Here is a 27626-nt window from a genome sequence, read left to right as displayed (position 1 = left end):
AGAAATGTCTCTATTTAAAAAGAAAAAAAAAATGCATTAATGGTAAAACCGGAACTTTAGTTTCTGGTAAATTTGAACTGAACTGAATTGAGCATTTTATTTGATTGTAAACAAATAACGCCTTCACGAAGTTCGTTCAAAATGACACATGAATGGTAAAATAAAGTTTAATGCTATTCAGAAAGTTACTTCGTAAACACTTTTTTTTTACTTCATGTGTATATAGTAATTTTACGCATATTTGATATAATTACAGAAGAATGCACTAAAAGCTGATATGTAGCGATTAATAATTACTTCTATTTTTGCATTTAAATTACACACTGCCAGTTTGCAGCATTGACATTTATTTTTTGAAAATAATTTTAATCTTTGATGAAGTGAATTATTCATTTCATAAAATGTGCATGCTGCTTAATAATGTTAGATACAAATTATCTTCCTTATTAGTTTTTGCCGGTAATCAAAGATTCCATCTATTTAACTAGAACTAGGAGCTGTGTAAAAATTATTATAGATAAAGTTTTGTCAAAACATCTCTTGAAACTTATAATTAGCCACATTCATATTTAAAACTAAATGGAGCTTACTTATATAAGTTATTTTGAAAAAATTGTGTTATGTAATACTTCTATTTCTTGTAATATATTTATCCCCATTATTAGATTAGAAACTTTGCAAAAATTTTAAGTCAGTATTCATATGTGAAATTTATCAACTTTAATTAAAATATGAGAAAACATCAAAATGAAATAAATACATAAAATAAATTTTAAAATTTTTGTTTCATTGATATTTAGAATCAGGAATCAGAATGATTTTATATCTTGAATGTTTAATTTTGCAGCATTATTATTATAATACAATCTCTCATGCCTTATGAGCAAGTAAAACTATTGGATAAAATCTATAGTCAGTAAATGTTTGATATACTTATTGCATCAGTTTTAAGTTTGCTACTCTTTCATCATCACTTATATTTTACTCTGCCATTGATGTAAGATTTTTTTCTCATATTATTAGACATTTTAAATTATGAAAGTCAGTTATACACTAGAAAAAATTATTTTAAACCACAAGGTGAGCTTAAATTTTTGTTATTAAATGAGAGGGATATTAAATTGTTGAGTTGAAATTATAGTTCATTTTCTATAGATGACAGTTAATAGTCATAAAGAGAAAATATTGTAAGAAATTCAATTGGATTCATTGTGTGATATTCTATATTATGCATGATATAAGAGTGCAAGGATTGAAGAAAGTTGTCTCTTTGTATTTTCTTTTTAAATGATTCTATCTAAGATGAAATATAATTTGTTTCATGAAGAGTAACCATTGCTTGTAATCAAACATCTATGTAGAACAGAGAATTTAATCTTGCAGGATACACAATAAAATGATAAAAAAGGAAATTGCTTTTTTAATACATTTTCTTTAGATGGGATTTAAATAAAGCAATAAAATATAACTTTAAGTGGAATTTTTTGGTTTTGTCATATTAAAATTTCATGAAGAGCTCTTTTCCATTACATGATGGAAATTGAGCTTCAGGGACAAAACATATTTAAAATAATAAAAAATACTGCCAAGCTTAAGAAAGCTTATTTAAGATTCCCTCATGTGGATTTATGTATCATTATACAATCTTGATCTGTATTTCATGACTTGATGCTTTTGTGGGGATTCAGTAAAATGTAGTATTTTTTTCTTTATTTAGTGTTTATGCTTAACACTTAAATAATTTTTAAAAATTATCATTTGTATATGCATTTAAAGTGCAATTTTTTTAAAGCTATAAAATAAAAGCAAATTTTTGTTTTTGTTTTTTAAGGGAATTGAACATATTTTTGATTTTTGGCAAACCTGTTTTTGAATTAATACATTTAACAGAATATATTGATATTTTTACATAAAAGTAGAAATCTATTTTCCTGTATATTTGTCAAAGGTATGAGTATCACAAGGCAATAGCAAGAAATAAGATAATTGCTAATATAAGCAATCTGCACAGATTGTCATATGGATGATAAACCCTACCTAATGCCTCTTGAAACTGTGATCATCCTGGAATGTTGATTTCATAAAAAGCATTTATTTATTAACTGAAATATTTATTTTTATTGTGCATTAAATTGTAACATTTTAATTAACTATCTTCTGTTTAGGCGGGCAGCTTCTAAAACTTATGATGCTGTTAAAAATGCTTGGGTTTCTAAGAGAGAAGAAGTGTATGATCACCCTTTAAAGGCTTCTACTATTACAGTTAGTAACAGTATTTATATTAAAATCTTTTACTTCCTGTTTCTAAGGTATTGGTTGATATTATTTTTTGTCATACATTTATGTTCTTGTATATTTTAATGCAATGATTCATTTGTAACTAGTATTCTATGTTTGACTAAAATAAATTTCTTTCATTATATAAGAATTTGTAATTGTTTTAGCAACAAATGGAAAATTTACTAATGCAAAAAAATTTACATGCATTAAAAATATACATAATATGCTGTAAATTCCTCTTCTTTCTATTGCACAATTTTTATATAAATATAGAATATATAAATATATTTATATATATTTATATATTTTATATAAATATGGAAAAATTAAGATTTTTTTGTGCACATTTTTTAATTTATAGAACATTATTTTTTTTATGTGAGATTGATTTGGGTAAACCTTCTTAGTCTTTGATTATCTAAGTTATTTAATTATATTTTTTGTTGTTTCTTTCTTTTTAAATTTATTTTATAACTGAACTGTTATTAAAATAATTTTATTTGATAAGGTAAATTTTATTAATTTATTCCTTTTTTTGAAAAATTTTGTTTTACAATTTTAGCTTTCCTTTAAAATATGAAAAATCATTAAATGTACAGATAGTTATTGTTAACATATTACTTGTATATTAAATTGCATTTTACAAACATACTTGGTAATTAACATACACATTAGTTAATATAGAGTGTGTTATTTTCTTTGGATAATATCTTAGAATCAAGCTAATTTTTTTTTAGGTCCAAGAAGGAAAAGTGAAACGACGTTTTGGGGGAAGCAATACCAGCAGTGCATCATCTTCACTTTCTAGCACACCCAAGAAAACTATATCTGATCCTTTGTCTACATTTCATCCTTTAAGTACTGCTTTAGATGGAATTGATCCACTTTCACAGTTCGCTGCAGGGTTGGATCCCCTCAGCCAGATGGCTGAAGAACAAGAAAGAGCTGTAAGCTTTCATGTATATATTTCACTTTTATTTGATAAAATTTTTTTTGCTTTAAATTATTATTTAATAATATTACATTACTCAAATAGAAAAGAAAGGAACCCTATATTTTTTTACAGCATTTTTTCATTTAACTTGTAAAATATAAATTGAATTTACAGTCTAAGTACATCTATGGACAAGATGTTAAAAGAAAAAAAGATTCTTCATGCAAAATATCATCAAAGATTTCATGGTACATAATTTTTAGAATACAAAAAATATTTTATTAGATGAGAAATTTATTATTAGAAGTTTAAATAATACTGTTTTGATTTACACTGCATTAGTTTTATTGAAATGCATTTTGCAGAATATTTTTGATCATGCATTGGCTGCACAACATCCTTACCACTACTTTTGATGCAAACATTCTTACCACTGTTTTGTAATAACGAAATGGTATTGTTTATATTTTGTGTTTTATACTTACCACTGTTTTTAATCATTTATGTTGTATTTATAAATATCAGCTGTAAATAAAGTTAGTTAGCTCAGACTTGTGTTGTCTGAATGGTAACCAGCTACTACAATGCCATGATTTGAGTGAATAAATTGCATGGTAAACAAATAATTAAATGGAAAAGAGTACATCACACATTTTTGGCAATGTATTAATTTCCTTTCCAATTGCTTTTTCTAAACAAAATATGAATAATCATGGATTATTCAAATCCTTCAAAGAATAAAGAATTTTGAGTCTGAAAAATGAAAATGAAATTTTTTTAAAAGAGCAACATGAAAACTAAAATGCATCCTATACTTAGAAGCCTTGCTAAAAGCATAGCATGTTTTCTATGGGAAAAATTCTTTAATGTGTCTCAAAGCTGGATTTTTTTTTTTTTTTTTTTTTTTTTTACAGCCAATTCCAAACTATTGGGGATGCACATAGAAAGTCAAGCCATGGTTTTCCATGTGCTATAATATGAGCTAAAAATTATTATCTGGCCACAACAGTCTATTGAAACAAATAAAAAAAAATGGCATCTATCTTCAAAAAATGATTTCCTGTGTTACTAGGTGAAACATACATGGTGGTGATTTCATCTAACACTAACTGTATGAAATTACTTTCACCAGTATGGTTTATGGGCACATAATGCTTTGATTTGCATTTCTTTTTAAGAATGAAATTGTAGGCTGGAAAAATATTGTACTGCTGGAATACAAACATTCCAGTTGTGGTAGTATAAAGTATAGACCGAATTGTCTTCGAGCAGAATTCCAAATTCTGTTTATAGCCAAATAATTACTATATCTTTATATGGAGCGAGTATAGTATGAAAGAAATAATTCCAATTTTGTATTCGAAGGTGTACAAGCAGTGAGCTGATCCTTTGCGGAGGAATAATTGCAAATGAAAATATAGAATTATATATAATTTGATGGTAGAAGATACAGGGTTGAGTTTCTTGAGCCTTTTGTTTTACCATATGCTATAGACCCTCGGGGGGGGGCACCTCGAAATGAGGATGAGATGCTTCCGGCATGGTGGTTGGATCTCGCCACCCTGGAGGGTACACTAATAGGTGGGGGATCTGGCTCCTCCCATCGATGACGGGACGTACTTCCTTCGGGGACGGTTGTACCGTGGCCGGTGACGGCCCTTAGGACTCAACCACAGTTCCCGCCAATTGCTGTTGCGGTGGTCCGGTCATTCAGTTTTATCGTTTAAATCCGTGTGCCTTAAGGCGGGTCGGAGAGTTAGATGGTTACCATATGCTATACATCAGATTTTTTTCAAGTTATGATACATATACCACTAATTGTACTATGAATCATTTTTGGTAGCATAAACTTTAATGAAACATTAAAATGAATATGAAATAGTTTCTTTTTTTAATATTTTGATTTGTTATTCATATATTTTTGACATATGCGTTTTGAATTCTTATTTATGTGGAACAGAATTTAAAAAGTTTGAGACCCTTGTTGAAGTCATCATGAATGTATTTATCTTATATAATTATAAAATAAATATTATATAATTATTAATATATTTATTATGATATCCCTCAATGTCAGATAACTAATTTTCCTGATTGATGATTAGAGCATTACTTTGAGTCTTGGAATGACCCAATTCAATTCTAACAGTGCATTCATTAGATACTAAAAGGAGATGAGTTGGCACTTACCTGAAACATTCTCTAAAAATTTTTGAGATAAAGATTGCTTTTGGAGAGGAAGGAATGATTAATTTAAATTTTTCTTGATTACTTTTTAAATTGAATGTCATGATATTTAACTGTGTTAGCTGCTTAGAAAGATTATACCCTGCCAATATTTTATGGAATAAAAAAAATTGTTTTGATTTTTTTTATAAATTAAGGAAACTTTTTTCTCTTTTTTTAAGTATTAAAAATTTTATATCTCAGAAGAGCTTGAGATAGTTTTTTGTCTATCAAACTAAATACAATTTTATAAGTTAAAATTTCAGATATGAATTTTTTTTTCCATCATGTAGAAATATGAATGGTAATTTTTCTTTAAAAAAAATTTCTTCAAAATAATCAATTATTTTTCATTTTTTTAGCAGGTTATATAAAATGTTTTAATATTGAGTATTTTACCATTTTCATAAGATGATATAAATGAAAAATTGTTGAAAATCATTTGTATTTATAGCCAAATAAAGTATATAATGTGTATATTTTTGTTTATATAGCTAAATAAAAGTCATATTGTAATAGCTGATTTATAGAAATTAGGAGCTTTTAACTATGAATAAAATATTTGAATAATTGTTTTACTAAATAATATCATTGATATCTAAAAAAAAAAAAAGAATTTAACATATATAATATTGTTTTATAAAGTGACCATTTCTTTATTCATCACATATTTTTATTCCATTTCTAAGGTATACATAATTTTGCATAATACATTAGCATAACTTTTTATTTATTTATGGGTGTTTCTTAGAGAGAAATATCAGCCTCAAGAAAATGTCGGTTGGATGATACTTTTGAACCCTGGTCGACAAAGAAAGCAGCAATTTTAAATAAGTATACAACTTCTGAGAAATTGTCTATTGCTACTAGTTTCTTGTCAGGAGGTGAAAAAGGTATACTTTTAATTATATAATTAGCATTCTTTTTAATGTTTAATACATTCATATGACTTTTCACAATATTAAAAAAAAATTATTTTCTGTTTTAGTTATTGTCAAAACCAGTAGTTCAGTCAGTGATAAAGTTAAAAATAGACTGGAACAGTTGGATGATTTTGAAGAGGTAAAATAATATTGTTGATTTTTTGCATGAGTTTAATGTGTTTTTCTCATTTTTTTTTCAAAGTTAATATTAGTTTTTGGATAATGAGAATATAAATAAATTTTGCCTTTTAGAACCTTTTTAACCCTTTAAAGGGCCACTTTTTTCTAGTCATATTATGTTAATATTATTAGGTGTAAATTAGAATAAGAAAAGGGATTAATTGAGCTGATTAGATAAATTTAATTTGATTAATTAATAATTAAGTAACAAATCAAGACACATCATTTTGTGTAAGATAAAGAACTGAAGCATCTAAGTTTCTGTCTTTCTAAAAAAATCTGTCAGAATTGATGCCAACCTACATAATTTCATACAAATATTGATAAATTTGGTGGGAAGCATACTTCCCACTGCTCTAGAAAGTGTTAAAAAAACATTTTAATAATAAATGTATAGAGCTTATTACTGATCAGGGTGAAACTACATACTTGTTTACATGTTTAAAGTTCTAGTTTAACACAATTATAGGGATCAGTGAAAGAAATGTTGAACTTGACTCAGCAAGAATATGTTAATCGAATTGAAGAGTTGAATCAAGCCCTCCGAGAATCATGGGAACAAGATCAACGAGTTAAAGCACTTAAAATTGGGATTCAGGTATAGTATCATATTTTAGAATTATAAAATAATATTATTTTGTAATTTAAATATCAATTACCTATTTAATTGATCATTTTTATTAATTAATTTTATTTGTAAGCTTTGATTTATATATGGTAGTGAAAATTAATTATTTTAAAATTATATTTTTAGATATATTATTTTAAAAGTTGTTAATACAACGATAAAAAAAAGTAATTTAAATTTAAAATTTTCCATTTTATTTTGATATGTAAAATGCTTGATCATTAATTTTGTTTTTATTTGATTTCTTAATAGATGGAGGGTTAAAAAAAAGTTAAAATATTACATTTTAAATATTCAAAATGTTAAACTATTTTTTTTTCTTTCAGAGTGCAAAATTGCTGGTGGACACTTCTGTAATTCAATTTTACCCTAGTAAATTTGTTCTTATTACAGATATCTTGGATAATTTTGGTAATTATTTGTGCATGACATTTTGGATAATTTTTATTTTTGTCACATTTGTTAAGTTTTTGATTAAATATGCTGTTAATTTTTTTGTTATTTTCAATTATATCTATATATATTATGTGTATATTTTTTGCATAGAGTATAATAAGAAAATATTTTTCCTGAATTATTTCTGTTGTTTCACATTTAGGAATTTATGTAAAGATTCTTTTCTTTTTTTGAGTACTATATGAGAAAAAATCTTATTAAAAGATTATTAGAAAATCTATGGTTTAATAATCAAGACATCAAGCATTTGACATTTTTTAACACATTGCATGTGGGAAACATATTTTTATGTTCTTTGAAGTTTGTCACTGGAGCATGAGTAACATAAAAATACATGTTATATGAAATTCATCTGCATGCTGTGGGTTAATTACAAACTGTTGCTTTGATGCCTTTTTTTCCTCATTAGAAACCAAAGTTTCTAAATTGTTGTAACTAAAATAATCTGCTATTAAAAGTTTGGAAGATAGAATAGCTTCATGTAGTTGCCATATAGAATTAATTTTTTTTGTACCTTCGTTGAGAATTATAAAGTCCATCACCTGCTGAAGTGTGGATTATGATTTTTTTAAAAATAGTTAATCATTTTTCTTAGAGGAAATTAATTAAATTTATTTAAATTTTGTCAAGAAATTGATTTTAATGCTCAATTTTAATATTTTTTTAAGACTATATCATACTTTTTTCCCTTAAGTTCTAATTTAAGGGATAAAAATATCTAAAATGATAAAGTAATTTGTGAAAATAATGCTTATTTTGTACTTTGAATATAATGAATGCAATTTTATATATTGAAATAGTTTATAATTTTGTTGCTTAAATCATTATTAAATGATCAACAAATAAACCGTTAACAATTTAAAAGCATGAAAATCTTTTTTTTTTTTTTTTTAGTTTAAATATCAGTTTATTCTATGGCATTTGAAATTGTTGAAGCTTCTCTATTATTTAACTTTTATATAAGTTTCTTTTCCCTTCATCTAACATGCATAATTTCGAAAAGCTATCAAATAAGTAAATTTATTTTTCTAAAATGGTCAAAATTAGGAATAGCTATATTAAAAGAGAATAAAATTCTTAAAATAAAATTGATTTTAAAAATGTTTATCCATATCTCCATAATTGATTTAAATTTTAATTCTTTGCATTTTCATATTTTTTAAATAATTAGTTTGTAACATTTTGTTTTTGAAAAAATATTATATTATTTTTTTACTTCTGCATTTTTATTACTTTTTTCTTATCAATTTCTGTAAGTTTATCTTTGATATGCTTCTCAAGTTGATTTTTTTTATTATGTTTAATTCAATATGATTTATACTATCTCTTTTAACTCCAAAAGGTAATCTGGTATATCAAAGAATTCATTCAAAAGCAGAACATCATAAGCCAGGAAGTAAAAATCCTGTTCCACTACCTGGTATGTTAATTTTTTTCTTAATTGTTTGATATTTTATTTGTGCAGAAACTAAGAAAAGATAAGTTGCTTCAATTTAATTCTTTAATATTTTGTATTTTCAGAGCAATTTACTCCTGATCAAGTTCCTGAATCTGCAAAAGAAACTTGTAGAAACTGGTTTTTTAAAATTGCTTCTATTCGGGAATTAATTCCTAGATTTTACATGGAAACAGCAATTTTAAAGTCCTACAGTTTTCTAACACAGGGGTAAGTTGTTGTGTTTGAATAAAACAATATTGTTTGCTTTTGGAGATAGAGATTTGCAATTTTAAATTAGTATTAATTTAAAATTTTAAGCATATTAGTTTCTGTTTTAAAAAAATGTATAAAAATGTTTTTTTTAATACTACTTAATACTAATACTTAATACTTTTACTTAATACTAAAATGTTTATTAGTGATAATAATGAGATTTAATGAATATAAATCATTTAAAATATAGTTAAAAATTTGATTTGATCCTTCTGAGAATTATGTATGATTTCTTTACTCTTTCCTTAACTGTTTTTTTTTTAATTTGTATAAATGAGTATTAAATATTTCTTCAAGTTTTTAAACATAATTTGTAGTTTCACTATTATTTTTTACAAATCTTTATTTATCAGAAACAATGCATGCAAAAAAAAAAAAAAATGGTAATATATGACAATTATTATATGCTTTTGAAATGCTATAAAATTGTGATTAACTGTATTTATCATGAAGTCTTTTTAGAATTAAAATATACTTCATTAATTCCGATTAGCTGAAGATATTATTTTGAATATAATTCATGTGTAATTAGTTTTAGTTTTGTATTTATCATTGGTTATAAAATAGTTTCTTATCATGGAATTAAATACTTTTATTTCAGTACAAAATTTGTATATATTTTCTTATTTCTTTCATACAAATACACACATGCATTTATTACTTAACTCATTCTTTTTAAAATTTATTTCAGAGAGTATTCAAAAGCTTTGGTTCGACTTACTAAAATGATAAGAGGTATTGGAGACCCTTTAGTTGCTGCCTATGCTCGATGCTATTTATGTAGAGTAGGTTAAATTATATACTTAAATTTGTGTTTTTAATTAATATATTTTCATTACAAATGTTTACATTACATATGAATTCATTGCTTTAGGTTGGCATGTCTGTTGCACCAGAAGCTCATGAACACCTAAGGGATAATTTTTGGGATTTCCTAATTATGTACAATCAGGTAAATTTTCACTCTATAAATGACCATTTTAAAAGTGATTTCTTTTATTGTGTAATAATTCCAAATATAAATATAAGTTTTTCTGTTGATAAATAATTCTGTAGTTAGAAAATTAGAAATTAAAATGTAACTACAGAAACACAAACTTTCAGTTAGTGTTTGGTGTTGACTTTTTTATCTATCAGTGCTCAATTTCTGTTTATTAAATAAATTGCAAATAAGAGATGCATATTTGTGGATAGTAATTTGTTTTATTTAGTTAATTTTATATTTTTAAAAAATGATTTTATCGAATCCCTCACTTTTATCTTGTTGAATTTTATCTATCATCCTAATTGTTTTTATTTATTTTTACCAGTTACAAAGCAACTTTGTCAAAGAAACTCTAATCAAACAGAATCTTGACTTTCCAACCTATTTAACTTTATACCCGCCAGCGCTGGATTGGATTTTACAATGTGTGGTATATAAAGCTTCAGAGCCTGTGTTAAAAGAAGTTCTTCATAAATGCAAAATGCAGTGCAATAGGTAAAAAGAGTTTTAATTTTATTTTCTTCTTTTTTTAAATGAAATGTAAGGAAATTATTTTTGTTTCATATGAAAAAATCCAGCCAGTTGTATATTGTAAATCTAACTTAATTTAAATAATTTGAATATTCTTTCTAAAAATTGTTGAATTTATTGCATCAAAACTGTTAAGAAATTAAAATTTTCTGATGGGGCTCTTTAAAAGTTTTAGAGCAAATAGAAATAATATTTTAAGGGTTTTAAATTTTTTTATTAATACATTTTATGCTGATGTTTTGATATTAAAAAAGTAGATTTTTGTTGTTTTCCTTTTAGAGGACCTTCTTTTCAACCACAGGAAATAAGGTTTAAATTTTAGTTTTGCTTTTTATGGCACAAAGTTTTGGAGGCTTTCAAATATACTTTCTTCTTAAGAAAATGTTTATCTCTCCTAAAGTGTACGATTATTTGAATGGATATTGCAAGGAATTCATTTTAAGATTTGTCAGGTTTTGTTTCTCTTCAATCGTTTCTAAATGTTGGATATTTACTGAGTGTTTTATTTATTTATTTGAATATAATATCTTCATTGTCCCTATGGCTTAAGGCTTGGAAATATTCAATGCATATTATGTAATATGTACATAAAAAGACATATTTACATTTTTAATGTTTTGAGTAATAGGAAACAAAGTATTTGGTAATGCAATTAGAAAAAAAAAAATCATTCATTATTTTTCAAAATTATATAGATGTCAAGCCAAACTATTAAATATTAATAATTTGTTAATTTTTCTAAAGTATATTTTTTTTATCCGATGGTCTTTTTGTGCCATTTGACAGTAAAAATTGTGAGTTCTTTCTTTTAATAAGATGGTCAGTTGAGCTCTATATTTCAACACATGTTTAACATGCTAATGATTTTTTCAGTTAATATATATATATTTTGTGAAAATATATTTGTTTTCATTTATCTGATATGACTTCAGATTGCCCAGCATCCACATTATGTCCATGTTTGATTTTATAAATATTCTAATAATTAAATAAACATAATAAAGCATGGAGGAATCTTCTCAATGATGTGTGAACTTGGATGAAGTTTAACAACAACGTTCTGTTGTTGTTTCTAATGGCACTTGTCATAGAACAAGCTCACTGATTTTAAGCCAAGGGTGAGTATCTTGTTTTTTCAGTAGCGCCATCTAGGGCCAAGAGTACAATTTAGATACACACACGTCACAACCCATTTTACGGGGTAGACTTCATTCATTTATTTCATTCACTCATCCACAGATCGTAATTTAGACTTGAATTAGAGAACGATCACCCCGATCCAGTATTACTCTCGACATTTATGCATGCGCCAGCCACCACACACACGGAGAGTATAGGGCAATGCATTCTCTTAGATTGTATTCTGGGAATTGAATACTGTTTTGCTTGAAACACAGGTCGCTGAGATTTTACACCTTTGTCTAAACTCTGTATGGAACTTCATGGTCGTAGTTAATAATAAATACACAGCAAAGGGATAGTAATTTCTTCACATTTGTTTAACTCCAAGCTTCTCTCTCCTTCCAACTCTACACTTTTTTCCTGGCATCACATATACAAAGATCCGTCAGCAACAGCAGAGCTATGAAAATAATGGTGGTCAGGCATAACACGTAACATACCGACTGCCCGACAAATTTATAAATTTTTCAATGTACTAATATTAGTACACAATTATAAATTTTAGTTGAGTTTATTTACAAAATACAATACATTGAACAATGCATAATACCTAATTTGTTTTAAATGCACTAAGGTAATATAAATAACTTCTGTATGTTCAATATAAAGTGGAAACATTTAAACCAACTTTTTATGTAGATAATTTTTGCAAGATTCCATTTTAATTTTAAATTATTATAATCCTCTACCAAAACTATTTCATTCACTCTGAATTTCCCCACTCTTTAACCATTACACCATTTCTTGTTCGATTGGAGATGATTCAAATAATCTGACGGCCATTATCTCCAAATTGTTTGTGCGAGTTTTTTCACTCATTACCACCTACTAAATCTACTCATTGGAATTTCTACCAAATTATATTCAAGCAAAGATGTTAATGATGAGATAACCAAAAAATATAAGTGCCAAATCATCACTTGATCACGGCACAGAAGACGTGAATTCAGCACAGTTTCTACCTAAGAAATCAGGGTATAAAATTCTTCATGAGTAAGGATATTATTTCCTACGACCCTCTTAAGATGAAACTTAAACGATTAACCGCTTCCCATAAACCACCAAAGTCAGGTGCGACCAGAGAATTAAAATGCCATTTAATATTCTCTGGATCAAGAAATTCCTCCAATTTTTCTACATTTTTTATTAAATAGTCTTTAAAATTTTGGGTCATTCATTGGTGAATCCTACAAAATTTGTTCCGTTATCATTGAAAATGTCAGTTGGTCTATCTCTAAGAGATAAATCGTTTCAATGCACCAATAAAAGTATCTGTACTTAAAGTATTGACTATTTCTGAATGATGATTACAAAACATATAAAAACGCAAACATAAAATTTATATATATTTTTAATTCCACCAGATATTAATTTGATATTAAATGGGTCACAAACACTCTAGAAATGATTATTCTTGCCATTGTTAAATCTGCCATTATTTAGTTTGGTACTTTTCTCTTTAGCCGGACGCAAATGTCGCCAATTGTGAACCAAACGCGAATTTGGCGTAAGAAATTTGGCGGAATTCTACATTATCTGGCGATTTTTCGTTGGCACCGGCTAACGGAAAAATACCAGTTTGGTTTTTATCTTTTGCAACTACCATAAGACAATTAATAAATTTTTAATAACCTTTTTTAAAGTGTGTTCAACCATTTATAATCCAGATTTGGTTTCGGATATTCACTCAAGTAGCTTTAATACCTGTATCCAAAACAAAACAACCTGCATGCTCATCACATCAAAACAATCATTATACTCACGAATTATTGTATAAAAATTCACAGACGCTTTTGAAGAAATTTTTAAATATATATTACTCGTAGAAATTTTGCCACCGGAAGCAAGAATAGTCAAATGATCTTTGAGTGAATTAGATTTCAAATATAGTTTACTTTAGAAAGTCAAAAACACCAAAGGGGAAGTCCGACTTAATGCCCTTTGAATTAATACCAATGTCGAACTTTTGAGGACAATTTTTCGCCAAATATGTAATTTTGATAATTTTTAATGCAATCCTAAACTATATATTTCTGGCCATGTATTGTAACTATTACCATCAATCCGAAGTTTGGCAAGTTTTTGGTAGATTGGCACGATTCTGTTGTGTTTGGTGAGAAATTGAATACTAATCTGAAGTATTACTCTATTTTTTTTTCTGCTATTAGAGAGCACATTGTCATCTTTTATTCTTAGTACACTTTGCACACTAATAATTAATTAAAATAACAATATTTAAATAGGGCAAATGAGAATTGTATATAATTATTAAAAAAAAAGGTACAGTTCTAGAGACGGGTACCATTTGGCAATTCTCCGCCAAATTTTACTCGCCAAGCCCCGCGGACGCTGTAATCTTCAGAATTTTATTTCTCAATATTATGAATATTTTCAAGAGACGCTGGAGACTTTATCTTTAAAGTTTGGCGCCAAATTTGGCGGTACCCGTCCCTAGGATTTAGCCAAACTGATTTTGAATCTTATATTGATACTTATTAAATAACTGTGTGGCCGGGATAGCCTGGTTGGTAGGGCATTGGATTCGCATCTCTTGGGTTGCGAGTTCGAACCCCGCCGGCCAAAGACTCCCCGCGTGTGTGGTGACCGGCGCGCGTATAAATCTGTCGTGGTCACAAAGTCCTCCATGTCGAGAGTAATACCACTGGGGGTACTGGATCAGGGGTGATCGTTCTCTGATTCAGGTCTAAATTACGATCTGTGGTGAATGAATGAAGTCCGCCCGTAAAATAGGGTTGTGACACGTGTGTAGCTAAGTTGCTTTCTCTTGGCCCTTGTTGGCGCTACTGTAAAAGCAGAAGACGTACCCTTGGCTTTATCCACAAAGGACTTAAAGTCAATGGGCCATTAGAAACAACAGCAATTGACTGTGTGGGATTGGCGATAATTCGTTGTCGTCAATGATTGAATGATGATGATTGCGCGTCTCCATTTGGCCATTTTTTGGATCTTTTAACGTTTATTATGAACAATGCATTTCAGAGGAGAATTTCTTAAAAATCCATACCGTTGTATCCTTATTAGTTGAAAAAAAAACATGCCGTTGTTTGATCCAACTTATTTATCATCATTACACACGTATATACAAAAATCATACTCTTATTATGGATAGTTTCTCTTATATTATCTATTTTACAGAATAATTATTTCTCATTCCGTCACTTTATATAGAACCTATGATACTTTTACGATTTGCATTTGTGTAAGCAATGCATGAAATCATGATAAGACCAGTTCCGAAACCAAGAAGAAAAACTCCAATGTCATCGACTTGAAGGTCATATTGCATAGACATTGTAACATACCGACGTGAATGCCCAAAGGAATTGACAGGAAACTAAAGAATATGGTAACTGCAAAAAGTATCAATATTTTATCATTATCCTCTTCATAGAATACTGGCATATGGCGGCACACCAGCTAATATTTACCTTCAGTAAAACTTCACTACAGGTATAAGGCGCATTTTTCACAAAATCTTTTGCGATGTTCAACAGTTGTTTCACACCTTTGAAGGAGGTGGTCATTTAATCATATTTGATAAAATTCTTATCACAATGTTGAGATTATTAACATAGACATTTATTTTTAATGAAAAATTAAAATTAATCGATGTGATTGCAAATCATCTGCTTTTACCTCATCTGTTATTTTTCCAGAAGTAATATATTACATCACCGGCGAATTAGAAATGACTAAATTATTTCGTACTGTTACTTATAAACTATTTTAAAAGTGTATAATGTCTAACTTTTATGAAAATAAAGATTCAGAGTTCTAATATTGAATCAATTTTGTATTATCTTCAGAAATTGGATGAGTGATGAAAAACAATTCTTTTTTATTTCTTGAAAGTTAACCCATTCAAGAAAATAGAGTGAATATTAAATTTTTCTCATACCAGGTTTGCATTAGACCAGTTATAAGACGGCCAATAGGCAGCGCATGCGTAGAAAGGGACTGATTTATGTTTACCACAATTTCATAAGATAAATTCATGCATTCCATGCTTTGCTATAAATTACCGTTTTAGCGTCCCTGCATTTTTCTTTTACACTGTGTATCGTATTAAAACGATGGATATTTACACAAGGAACCATTGTTAAATAAAAAAAAAAGTAGGTCAACATATCTAAATTTGGAAAACTATAAAAAAAAAAAAAACACCTCTTATTAAAAAGAACAAAGAGCAAAAAATGTTGGAATTTATCTATGATAAATAATCAATTTTTACATGCAAAAAAAAAAAAAAAAAAAATCTACAAACGCATGCGCAATAAGAAAAAAATATCAAATGCCGTTCATCAAGCTTTAACTTTTACTACTTTTGGCAATATATAACCGACAAGATGTTATGTGAATAAGACATAAAATGTGTCGCATTTTGCCAAAAAAATTTAATCGGTCGGCTAAGACTTCATTTAATTTAAATGTTATAATGTCCATTCAGCATATACCTGATATTATATTTAGCAGAATAATCAATAAGCTGTCAAGTGAATAAGACGTCACATTTTTCTCGACTAATCTTTTTCCTTTTGGTTAAGATTTTATCATAGATTATGGGGAAAAAATATTTTCATCGAGCACTTCGATTACCTGCCAGTGGAATTATTAGAGAAATTGAAGCTTTTATATTATTCATGAATAGGACGAAAGAGTTGCTTTCCATAATTCATCTTTCAAATTCAAGTTCTAAAGTTAATCGTCGTCTTATTCATCTAATTGTTACTTCCTCGGTAAGGAATTGGTAAATTTATTTTATTCATTTCACATGAGATTGCCTGACTAAAATCTAGTTAATGGTTAAACTAATTTAATCAAATACTTTTTTTTGGACATGTCTATGCATATGCATGCTAAAAAAAGTTACTTTTCTGTCGCGAAATTATGTGGCTTCATTATAAATTTCTGAAGTAAGTAAATTGTACAATTGCAAATTAAGTTTATTTAACAGTAAAATATCTGTTTTCTTTCGCAATTCAATTTTCAAGCTACAATGATTACACTAAAGAAGTATTACAGATTACAACTGACGACAAAAAAAAAATTGTGATATGGTAGTTTTTAGCTACACTAAAAGAGTTTAACCAAGTATACACAAAATTTGTTAAATAAATTACTTTCTAAATTATTCAAACTCTTCGTTCAATATTATGACTATGTAATCGAGGAACTTATCGTTTATATTTTTTTTTCTTTTTCAATTACTATTCGCTGCAAAAACTATATGATTTCAGATGTTTCTAAATTCTTAATAGACTTTATATAAAGATGTCTTGATAAAAGGATGATTAAAATTGTTATTCATAGAATATTCATATATAACATATTAACCCCTTGACATACAAATTTACTTAACTTCCTAATTATATGGCAGATCTTATTTGGGATAGTAATTGTTGTTTAATCCCTAGAATAATATAAGGGCATTTGAGGTAATGATGCGTTTAAAAGAGATTTTTGCATTTTAAATTATTTAATACTTTCCCTTAATTGCAGATTTAAAGTTAAAAATCTAGTAATTCCATAGCGAATCAGACTCGTCATTATAGACGAAGGGGTTAAGAAAAGCCAATGCATGCAATTGAGGGGATAAAACTCACTTTTTGGAAGGAATATTAGCTTGCAATAACTTTGAATTAAGAAAGTGCTTAGTCATAAGAACGCATTTCTAAAAATGAAGATAGGGGAATTCATATTCAAGATTTAATTGTTTCTTAGTAAAATTCATTGGTTTTTTTAAGCCTAAATATATATTGAAAAATAAATATATGGGGGATCTAATCGTCAAGCAGTCCCTTTTTTCATCATAAGAGTATTTTTCACATCTCACATAAAACAGTAAGTTTATACATATATTTACAAAATATTGTCTCTAGTATTCTTAAGAAACGACATCATTGTATATTTTCCTCATTCTATATTGATCATGTCAGAACTATAATAAATTTTTTGTTGTATTAAATGTAATTTGTTGTATTTTTGTTACGCACTTAGTCTCCTCGGATTCGAAAAACATTTGAATTCCTGCTCGTTGCTGCAATCCTGATTTAACAAATATTTTAGGTAGGGGGAAGTACGCTGAAAATCGACTTTTGATGAAAACATCGAATATTTTTTATTTTATTTTAGATTTCTGAAAAAGTTTCTTTTATAAAACTTTTTCTTTGAACATTTATTTTATATAGCTTCTGATATAAAATAAGAGCATGCATTTGTTCATGTAGCATGACACGTCATTCTGGCGCAATCTGTGTTTTTATCTATATTCTGCTATCTAGAAAAGAATATAACATATATATTCTAATTTTAGATATCAGAGAAATCAAATCTCAACAGTCTCATAATGAAATAGACTCAAATATTGACAATTTTTTGATGGTCATAAAAGAAACTGACAACATTTTTTTATAAATTCCTTTGTAAAATTTTAACAATGAAAGAAAGGACCAGTATCTGAATAAAAAAGAAGCTAAATAATACTTGATTTTCTTTAATTAAATGTAAAATGAATTATTATGAGTTATTTTGAATCCAAATTAGAGATATTGTGCTTGCCCCCCCCCCTTGTTTTGTCTTGTCTCCCCGTCGCCAAATGTCTGCCGCCGCCTCTGGGAATCTGACCAATTATATTTGATAAAATGTTAATATTATCCTAATATATCATCATTTATAGAATTTATATTCTTTACAAATTTATTTATTTAGTTTAAGTTTTTTAATTGACCTACTTGTGGCCTCCTCTCAATCTAGAAAGCTGTCTATTTGGAAATCTATCTTTCTTTTTACCCATCTGTCTGAAAAAATTTCTTAACTGCTGATTTTCTATGAAACATTGTATAGATCTCTGATGAAAACAACTTTTTATAGTGTTTTATCTTTTCATTTACTTGTATTGTGATTGTTTAATAAATTCAATGATTAATGATACAGAGTTTCTTTCCATTATAGTATTATTTATAAAAAGTTTATGCATTAAAGCCTGTCATATGTTGAATGTTTATTTATCGATATAAAAAATTAGATTTTATTAAAATGTTGTTTGGCAAAAATTGAAGTACTTTTCTTCTGTAAAAATATTAAATTCTGATTATATATACTGTGAATAAATATTAATTTTTAATTGCTTTGAAATAATGTAAGAATTCATTACAGAAATTGTTTTTAATTTACTTTCTGTTTACAATATTTTTCTACTTTTTAGTGCTCTTCTACTAAATTCTGTGATGTCTGCCTTTAAACCAGAATATATTGCAAAGAGAGCTTTAGAACTTGTAGATATAATGAAAGAATGTGATGATTTAGGATTTCCAAAAGTATGTTTAATTATTTAAATGATTATTCTTATTTTATGGAATTGCGTAAAACTTATTCTTGATTGCTCTAATGCTTTTAAATATTTTTTTAGCACCTATTATTTCGTACCCTTGGCCTTTGTTTGGTAGTTGCAGATCCTCCTGAAAATGAAAGGCTGCAAATTTTGAATGATGTCTGGAAAATTGTCACTAAATTAAAAAATCCTGCAGTAAGTTATTTATCTGAAGCAGCTATTTTAAGTTTCAATTCTTTACATGATATACTATAAAAAGTATTGCTTATTTTAAATTTAAATTTTATTTTCAGGATTATATGAGCTGTGCTGAAATTTGGATAGAGTATGCTGTGAAACATTTTACAGTAAGATAATGATACTTATATTGATATATATTCAAAATATTTAAAATTTCATCTTTAAACTTAATCTTTTTCCTTATTAAATTTATCATCATTCTAAATATTTTCTAAAATTCTTATTCCTTGAAAAAATTTTAAATAGATTTTCAATGTAATTTAATCTTCTATAGTTGTAGTATTGCTAAAATTTGACTGTAAAAAGTTTTGTGAGAAGTTTAGTGTGATTAGTTATTATTTATGATTAATTATTATTTATTTATGAATATAATCAATTTTTTTTTTCAGAAACGTGAAGTTAATACTTTTCTGGGAGATATTATTCGTCATATGTCACCAGATCGAGCTTTTGAGCAGCATTATCCCCAGTTAACAAGAATTGTTGATCGTATTTTGGCTCATATGCATGATTTTAGTATTATATTTTCCATGGATAAGTTCCTTCCTTTCCTAGATATGCTTCAAAAAGAGTCAGTGAAAGTGGATGTATGTAAAGTTATAATGGAAGCATTTATGAGGTGAGTTAGACTCAGATAATGATGGATATATCCTATATTCATTACATTTTAGAATAAATTGAAAATTTTTCATTATAAGGTTAAATGTCTACAAATTTATTGTTTGAAAAATATTACTTTCTTTTGCATGTTTCTAAAATCCCTACATTGAATTTTGGATGCCCAAATTTCATAGAGATTTCTTTAATAATTTTTTTTATCTGTTGATGGAATGAAATGTATATGAATGTAATTTTTCTTGTGTTGATTACAATTATTTTTTAAATTTATTTATTAGATATCAAATTGAGCCCACATGTGATCCAGTTATTATTAATGCTGCTATGTTTATCTGTAAGACTATCCATGATTCTGTTAAGTAAGCTATGTTTGAATTTATATTTTTGAAGATTAGTTTGCCATTTAAAGTTAAATAAATAAATCAGTTTATAATTAAATTTTGTAACATAATTTAGATGAAATGTTTTCACTATATCTGCTTTAAGTATTACCTGCATCTAATGAAGTATAATAGCATTTTTTCATCTATTGTATGATACATTAGAAGTATTCTAAATTCTAAAATTTGGTGAATATGTTTCTAATAAGCTTTTAAAAATCCAAGATTTCTCTGCATGGTATTGTATAATAAGGTTCAAAAATGCTTATAAAATTTATGTAATTATTACATAAGAAATTAAGAATTTTGTTATTACTTAAAAACTACAATTTTCTTGTTTTTTAAGCAGTTTTTCATAACTAGTACTTATATTAGTTGTCTTAATAACTGTAATTTTCCAAATGTTAATCCTTGTTTGATTGTTGAGTCACATAAGCTTATCAAATATTAACTGCATTGGGTATTTTGTCAAATCTTGAATTAATTTACCTTTGCAAATACCATTAATGGGGATATTAGCATGAATTTTAAAAGAAAATATGTTATGTCAACCATTCAAGTGATTAAAAAAAAACAATAAAGCACTTTTGCAATATTATCAGCAAGTGAAATATTGTTAAGCAACTGGTAAAAGTGAATAAGTAAAATTTATTCTCTTCAACTCGTCAGATTTCATCTAAATGGATTTCTTTTTATGAGCATACATGAAATATAATGATTATAGTTCCAAGACTAGTTACAATCATTGAGTTAAAAAAGATAATGCATCTAAATGTTGATACACATGTTTAGTACTATTATGGTCCATTTTCCTTCCAGTGCTGCATGCAAAATTATGGTTAATGGTCTGAAACTTAAATGTATGCTATTAATTGTTCAAAGTTTGTATGTGATATTTTATAACTTTGCATTTTTAACATTTTAAGCTTTAGAACAGCTATTTTGTAAGAGTTATTAATTTTAGAGAGATTTTAAAGTTATTTATGATATTCTAGAAATATGTTATTTTAAATATTATTATTACTGCTCTGAAAAATAGTTGAAATTGGCTTTTAAAAATAGAGTTTTATATAGCTTTTTTTTTTTAAAGTTGCATCTTGAAAAATTGTAGTTATTGAAAACATAATGTTAATAACACATAAAAAAAAAGAATATTGTTACTATCATTGTTTGTTTGTTTCTTTCTTTTAGTGCTTTAACACTGGATGATGAAAAGCGGCAAATTGGGGTTCTTATTTGTGCATTTATTAGAAAAATAAGTTTTGGACGAGATTTTGAGCAGCAATTAGGATTTTATGTAGAAGCACGGTCAACGTTCAGCAATCTTGATTCAGCTCTTATACAGCTTGTGCAGGTATATAATTTAATGCTTTACATTCTGATTAAATATTTTATTTTATTTTTTAAGAATCTTTAAATTGTATATTATCTATCTCGAATTATTTATTTCCCATATTTTTCCATTTAGTGTGTTAACCTTCTAGCCATGAAAACAAGACAAATAGTAAAAGGCCATCATACGAGAAAGACATCTTCTTTTGTTAAGGTAATTAATCAATTCTTATATTGTTGCACCCTTTACCTTTAGATTGTGGTAGATTAGTACAAAAATCATGTATTGTAATTCTTTTTTTAAAAAAATTAGTCAATTTACCAAAAAGTTTTAAGATTTGAAATTAAATTTCCTTTTTCAGGCATTCGGATTCTGTTATTTTTGCCAAATTTTTTTGAGGTCGTTATTTAAACATTCCTATCTACATTAAAACATAGTTTTATTCATTGATTTTTATTTAATTGTTTTCCTAAGGAGTTCAGGTAATTTCGCTGCTTTTTTCGTTGTTCCATGATCTATACGCTGCAAAAAGTATTTCTTCTTCATTGATTTGATAAAATACCGAATTAGGGAAGAAAAGAAAAGAAAAAAAAAAAAAAAAACCCATAAAAATTATTTCTGTAGTGCCCTCCATTTTGTTAAACATACATTTGTTTTGATTTTCATGATAAATTGTTCACCTGATGAACAAGAAACAAGAAGAATAAGCTATCAATAATCAGTATTACTTTTGTTATTTCATTTCCCTATCTTTATTTCTGGTTATTATGCTTTTGACTTGCTACTCAGATGCTTTGATTCAGCTACTCACAGTTAAAGTTGTGTTTGCTCTACTAATAGATTATATACAAATTTGAATATTTATATTTAGAAATCTAGAATATTGATAAAAAGCAATTTCTTTTTAAATAAAATTTTATGTGATTGTTTTTAATATAAATGCAAACTTTAAAAAAGCTGAATGGTTTATTATTATCATTTAATATGCAGTGATGCAACTTCTACTTGACTGCTTTGATTCATTTATTTTATGTTTAATATCCTTATTTAAAAGATTCACTGAATTATAACATTTATAAGAAAACAATTAAAAAATGATAGATGTAATTATAAAAATTTTATCAATATATTAAAAAATATATTTTTTCAATAAAAAATCTAAAGAAAAAAATTATGCAGAAAACAATATGAGAAGATTTTAGAACTACAATGAATATCATAAGAAATAATAATAAAAAAAAAATGTTTATGTGAAAATTACAATGCCTCACAAATGTGATCGTGATTCCAATTTATTTAAAATTTTTCTATTGTAAACTTCATGAACTTATGTATTTTTGTTTTAGCCTCCAGATTTTTGATAAAAATATTTGATTCACTTATAAAAGCATTTTTAAGATTTTTTTATGTTTATTAAATTGTATTTGTTTTTCTTTTAAAAAAAATCTGCTTGCTAATACAGATGTAATATGCAAAACAAGGTGTTAGTTGGTAACATTACATAATATCATGAAATTTGAAAATAATCTTGATTAATGAAAAAAAAGTGCCATAATTTTATATGAAAATTTTATTTATATTTTATGTTCTCTCCATTCAGGCTTGTATTGCATACTCATTTATAACTATACCATCTCTTATGGATGTGTTCAGCAGATTGGATTTGTATCTCATATCTGGTCAAGTTGCTCTTCTAAATCAGTGTCTTTCACAAGGTAAAACAAGAATTCATTTTTTTTCAATTTATAATTTTTTTTAATATGATATTTTATTTCAAATCATTTTATCCACAGCTGATGCCTTTTTAAAATCTGCCATCAGTCTGATTCCTGACAGCCCTTCTGTGATAGAAGTAGACAACAAACACAAATCGACAGAACCTTACTTATTATCATACATTAGCAACTTATTGTCAACATTGCTAATTGTTCCTGTAAGTATATTTTATTATAATTCTGCATAATATGTCATTCATAATTTATATTTTAAATATTCCTTATTCCAATATTCCTTATTTTTATTGGATCTTATTCCCCTTTTAAATTTCTAGTACTTAAATTGCAAACAATCATGTACATCTTTAGCTAGGAAACATGGACTTGTTTAATTTATATTTCATTTTATTACAGGATCACCCTGAACAAGAACCTCTATACTTGATTCGAGGACTTTTAAATGTTATACAGGACTACACTTGGGACCAACATAATGATACTAAAGTGCTTGTTTATTTGAATGTCCTTAATTTGTTGTCAGCTCTGAGTCAGGAGACTTTTATATGGTCTATAGATGGAAGTAATTATAAAATTTTATTTCATGAAGAATTTGTGAATTTTACATTGAAATATTTAACTGTATTTCTATGCTTTAAAGTTGCTTTCAAGTACAAATGTTGAATTTTGGGAAGTTTCTGCTAAGACCAGATATTAAAATGGAATTCATGAGCTAAAATTTAAATCTGAATTTCCAATGATGCAAAATTATTTTTGTATAATCATAATGTTTGGTTATTTAATTATTATTGAAAGCATGCATTTATAAGGAATGTGCTAGGGGCATATCATTCTTTAAAAAAATGTATTATAAATAATATACCATTCTGAAAATATCAATTTAAAAAATATTATTTGAGGCTAAAAATCATAAACAAGAATAATAAATTCATCCAAGTATCTATTTTTGTTATGAAAATGTTTTTTTTAATAATGTGTTTGTGTAAAAGTAGTTTATGTAAATTCTATATAGATTTATCCACTTATATCACAAATGCAGTAAAAACATTAATGTTGTAAATGAAGATTTTGAAACTTTTAATCCCTTTTTAAATCATCATTTCATTTTATTACAGTTGATTCAAATGATGCATTATATGGTAGTGATCCAAAATTCATTGCTGAAATCAACAAAATCTGTTCTACTCTAATTGATGAGATATTAGCTCATTTGAAATACCTTGGAGACAGAGGGGTAAGACTGAAGAATTATTTTAAATATTTCCAAATATGTAATCTGTGGCACACACTATATTATTATTATAGAGACAAGCATATACACATAAACTTTCTGAATCATAAAGGTTGCAAAATGCACAAATAACAAAATTCGAAATCATGACATTTTAGACAGATATTTGTGGTCAAAAGACTAGAGGCGATTGCTGGCAATTTTTTAAAATTGTTTCATATATTTGAGAAAAAATCATAGATTTTCGTGGATAATTCAAGTAATAGTTGCAAGACATTGAATTTCTCAACTTGATTCTTGTCAGAGACCCTGTGAAGGTTACCTCAAATGTAGGGATAAGGCTAATTCATTTGCCACCTCTTAATTTTAGCAATTGATGGGTTAACTGTTTAAATCACTAACAAAAGAAAAAGCATTCTTGTCCTCTAGATAGGGAAAAAAGGCTATTTGCTTTTTTTATGCTCTAGATGGAGAAAAATCTCTTTGCTTCTTTGCTCTTTTGCCCTTTGTGTTTTCCAAAAACAAATATAGTCCACATATATAATTGGACACAATCAATATTTTGGAAGATATCAGCTTTGAGGATTACCAGATTAGTAGAAATTCAATAATAATAATAATAATAATAAAAATGCATTTTAATTATTGTGATTCTATTTTACTTTTATGGGTAGAAACATTAAAGGCTTCAAAATCATATTAAAAAAATAATTACTATGATAATTTTCTTATGGCAATGCCATGCAATCTGAGTAAAAAAAAATGATCTGCAGAATGTTTAATGTAATAGGAAATAGGAATAAGAATTTAATCATGATAGGAATAGGAAATTTAATCAGATACTTAAGTTTTTTTTCTTTCCTTTTAGCATTTTAAAAAACAATCTCACTTAGCACTTGAACTACTTTGCCACATAGTTGCTCATGGAGATTTATCTTGTAATTCCTTATTCACTTTGGCAAACAATCTGTGGTTATTAGCGCATCGACATGGACACTGTGATCTTAAAGAAGCAGTAAGTTTTATTTTATGGGTTTTTTAATGTCTTAGTTATTGTAATATTTATTACATGCAAGTCTTCAAAGGATATGAATAATTTTAAATATTTGATCTATTCATTTATATCATCAGTTACAAAGTTTATGGAAAAAGATTATAAACATAAGGACCTAATTAAATACTTGTTTTGCTGATTTTATTAGTTACTTTTATTTTAATGTTAAATTCCTTATAATATATCCTTCCTTATTTCATATCAGATCTATCATAATGTGAAAATGTAGTATGCCTAATTAAATGTCTAAAAGATTCCATAAAGATTATTTATGGTATGAATATTTTTTATAATGACTAATAATAATATTATATTAATGACAATTATTTATATACTGGGAATGAAATATATCATAGTAAATTTAAACCTAATGATTCTAGCATCTTATACATATAGAGTTATATCTCAAGAGTGATTGCTTTATTCATGAATGATAACTTGAACTGTAACTAATGATTGAAAATAGCTAATAACAACATCTATGATAAATTCTTAAAAAAAAAAAAGGCTATTGATATCTTTATTTCTAAGATTAATTAAAATTTTGAACAATATTTAATATAGAATATTGTTTATGTAAAATGTGTTGTTCAAATTTCCTTCATTCTGTTACATAGAAATCTTTAATATTGCTGCTGTAATGAAATGGCTTAGTATTAAAAAATAAATGTTTAATTGATTAATGCTAAATTTTTTTGAAAAAATAATTCACTCGCATTGGCTGTGATTATAGTAATTTTTTTGTTTTTACACCCTTTTCTTTGGTTATTATCAAATTAATTAAATTTGGAATGGTAATTGCACTTTTTGTGTGAATGTAACTAATTATTAAATGTGTGATTATGTCAAATGCTATATACCATCTTTGGTTGTTACTTTGAGACACATTTTTCAAGTATGTGTTCCTTTTTATATTGAAGAATTTCATATTTTTTTAAAACACAAATGGTGCAATTGGCAAAATAATATTTGATTCATATTCTGAGCCAAAGTTAATTTTTCAATTATATATTATTAAGGAAATATCATATTCAGTAGATGTTTATTTAAACTAAAAAATAAACATATGAATAGACGTAGTTTCCATACTTTTAGATTTGAAGGTAATTGATGACTTACATTTTTAGTTATTGACCTGCTTTATAAATTTTGAACAATATAGAGATTAAAAAATATTGATTTTTTTTCTTGCATAGGGCCATTGCTTATGTTACATAAAGATCAAAGCCTCTCGTAATGGGGGTGCATATCAAGATCTTGCTAATAAGCTTCAGTTGCCATCACAAGTATGAAAGGAAAAAAAAAGGACAGAAACAAAAAATACAAATTGATGAAGCATGAATGCTCAAGTTTTCTTAGATATATATTTTACATTATTCCATTAAAATGCATTCCTATATAAGTTAAATCATTGTTTTAATTCTTTTAATTTGAATTATAACTATATTTAAATAACATAATTCTCAAACTGGTAATTTTTTGAAGGGAAAATATTGAATTTCTTTTGTATTTTATATCATATGAAAATGAATGATTTGAAACTTTTGTTGCATTATTTTTCTAACTACATGAGGTTAGTTTTATATGAATGAAAACTCTCTTTCTACCCACAATATTTGTAAATAAAATGATTGTAGATAAATTGATTGT

The 27626-nt window shown here is 26.6% G+C and overlaps 1 protein-coding gene across 1 annotated transcript; it reads left to right on the top strand.

The window, feature by feature from the left end:
* Positions 1-105: 105 nt before the first annotated feature.
* Positions 106-27626, top strand: LOC129983756 (VPS35 endosomal protein-sorting factor-like). The gene is made up of 25 exons (XM_056093370.1): positions 106-155; positions 2166-2262; positions 3018-3227; positions 6192-6333; positions 6429-6502; positions 7013-7141; positions 7498-7582; positions 8970-9047; positions 9149-9293; positions 10030-10123; positions 10213-10290; positions 10649-10818; positions 19262-19373; positions 19466-19582; positions 19681-19734; positions 20017-20246; positions 20524-20604; positions 21817-21979; positions 22094-22171; positions 23559-23673; positions 23752-23891; positions 24088-24253; positions 24807-24925; positions 25791-25937; positions 27173-27626. Exons 1-25 carry the CDS (start codon positions 142-144, stop codon positions 27266-27268), a joined length of 2934 nt encoding a protein of 977 aa, XP_055949345.1. The 5' UTR covers positions 106-141; the 3' UTR covers positions 27269-27626.

The sequence above is a fragment of the Argiope bruennichi genome, chromosome 9, assembly GCF_947563725.1.
Source record: "Argiope bruennichi chromosome 9, qqArgBrue1.1, whole genome shotgun sequence".
In the NCBI taxonomy this organism is placed as follows: domain Eukaryota; kingdom Metazoa; phylum Arthropoda; class Arachnida; order Araneae; family Araneidae; genus Argiope; species Argiope bruennichi.
This window is presented reverse-complemented; position numbering and strand designations above follow the sequence as displayed.